Here is a 2,446-nt window from a genome sequence, read left to right on the forward strand (position 1 = left end):
CTCCTCCTCCTCCTCCTCCTCCTCCTTCTTCTTCGCATTTTTAGTATTATCATTACTATTATTTGCATTTTCATCAATGTCTATCATTCTTGCTGTTACCTTCATTATTCATCACTGTCATTATCTATATTATCATTATCTTATTAGTCAGGCATACCTTCCAAAACCTTTTCCCGTACTAATGTTTCGACAGATTTTGACAATAATAGTGCAATGTCTTTTTATGACCTTATTGTGTTGCAAGTGCCGTACAACTCTTACTAAAACTAAACATAATGATATGTTTAAACAAGAAGCTTTCGTTCTGTATTCAGCCAACCAAACATAGTGCGATGTTTTAATAACACACCTTCGCTCTGTATGTAGCCATTTTAACGTAGTGCAGTGTTTCAACACCAATCTTTGCCTCTCTATTTAACCAATCAAACATCGTGCGATGTTTAAAAGAAGTATTTAAACAACAATCTTTTGGCTCTGTATTAATCAAACCAAACATAATGCGATGTTTCATGAAGCAACAAACATTCGCTTTGTATTTTGCCAATCAAACATAGCACAGTGTTTAAACAACAAACTTCGGGTCCGTATTTAACCAACTAAAGGCAGTGCGATGTTTAAACAACACACCTTCGCTATGTATCTAGCCAACCAAACTGTATTAGATGTTTAGACAACAAACCTTGAATCTGTATTTAACCAACCAAACATAGTGCGAGGTTTAAAAGAAGTATTTAAACAACAATCTTTGGCTCAGTATTAATCAAACCAAACATAATGCGATGTTTAATTGAACAAAACACCTTCGCTTTGCATTCAGCCAACCAAACATAGTGTGATGTTTAAACAACGACCTTTTGTTCTATATTTAGCCAACCAAACATAGTTTGATGTTTGAACAACACACCTTTACTCTATTTAACGAACCAAACATAGTGCGATGTTTAATTGAACAACACACCTTCCCTCTGTATTTAGCCAACCAAATATAGCGCTATGTTTAACCCTATCCGTACGTCGTGTTTTACTAGCATATCCATACGATGTGGGGAACTCTGTGCCACTTCTTTCCAAAGAGGTAATTTACCCGTTAATCCCATCTGTACACATCGCATAACAGACTGTCAAAATGATTTTTTTGAGAAATACTGAAAGTTTCAGAGAGATAATCGCACTAGAAGTATTCTAAAATTTATGAAAAATGTGAAGAATATAACCCCGGGGTGCAAAATGACCTCAGGGTGTAAACATATAGGTCTAAACAACAAACCTTCACTCTGTATTCATTTAACCAAACATAGCGCAGTGTTTAAACAACAAACCTTCGTTCTGTATTTGGCTTTGAAGTAAGGAAGAGCCCCTTTGGCCAGCACCGGCACTAAGGCACGCTGCCACTCCACCAAGCAACGACCATCCAGGCTGGGCGAGGCAGGGGGAAGCGACTCCATCAGCTGGACCAGGTCTTGGGCGAAAGGCGGAAATTTGTCATCTTCTTCTTCTTCTGGGATCTTTAGGGGTGGACTGGTCGTCTCCCTGGAGAAGGTTCGGTCAGGTAGTTCTAGTTTTGGTTTAGAAGACGTTTTAAGGTTCTTGCAACTGAATAAAATTATATTGGAGAGAGAAATACCACTCTGATTTCAGTCACATACAGTTGTTAGGTGGGGGGGGTAGAGTCTGGATAATATGTTCGGAACACATGAGGTATTTAGTTTAGTTTTAGTAAGAGTGTTACGGCACTTGCAACACAGCAAGGTCACTTGAAAAACGACGATTAGAGGTGTTACAAGAGAGTAACAAATACCCAAAAAAAGGAGGAGGAGAGAGAAGGTTGATAGTTGTTTTTTTATAGGAAATAAGAAGAAGTCCACAAAAAGCACTCGCCAGCCACCCACTATTATAAGAATGCCAAACACCACGCTGATTTCAGTCACATACAAACTGCGATGGATTCAGAATATGTTCGGAACACATGACGAATTACTTAGTTTTAATAATAAAATGTTCACGGGACTTGCAACACAACAAGGTCATATGAAAACCGCCGATTAGAGGTGTGACCTGAGAGTATCAAACACATGAAAAGAGGAGGGGAAGTTGGGCTAACAGACGTTTGATACGAAAGGAAGAGCTAAATAAACCGAAGCACTCGCAAACCACCCATCTCATCGGGTTTAAACATTCATGATAATGTGCTTTACACAGGAAAATAAAATGTGTCCATAAATTTGCAAAAGTAGCGGGAACCAATGATTCTTAACCTTGTTAGGGATACTGAACCTTACAAGATATACACGTCGTGCGTTCACCGGGCTCTGGAGCTTTGATGAAGGCAACCACAACGCAAACACAACACACACACACACACACACACACATACACACACACTCTCTCACATACACACTCTCAAACACACACACACACACACACACACACACACACACACACACAA

The 2,446-nt window shown here is 39.2% G+C and overlaps 1 protein-coding gene across 3 annotated transcripts in view; it reads right to left on the reverse strand.

Annotated features, from left to right (window-relative positions):
• The window catches only part of LOC101854424, a 33,440-nt gene that overhangs the window by 11,955 nt on the left and 19,039 nt on the right, over positions 1-2,446 (reverse strand). For all 3 annotated transcript variants that reach the window (XM_005102782.3, XM_005102781.3, XM_005102780.3), the window contains exon 6: positions 1,320-1,530. In XM_005102782.3, coding sequence (XP_005102839.1) covers positions 1,320-1,530 — 211 coding nt within the window. The remainder of the gene's footprint in view (positions 1-1,319; positions 1,531-2,446) is intronic.

Source organism: Aplysia californica, unplaced genomic scaffold, assembly GCF_000002075.1.
Source record: "Aplysia californica isolate F4 #8 unplaced genomic scaffold, AplCal3.0 scaffold00340, whole genome shotgun sequence".
Lineage (NCBI taxonomy): Eukaryota > Metazoa > Mollusca > Gastropoda > Aplysiida > Aplysiidae > Aplysia > Aplysia californica.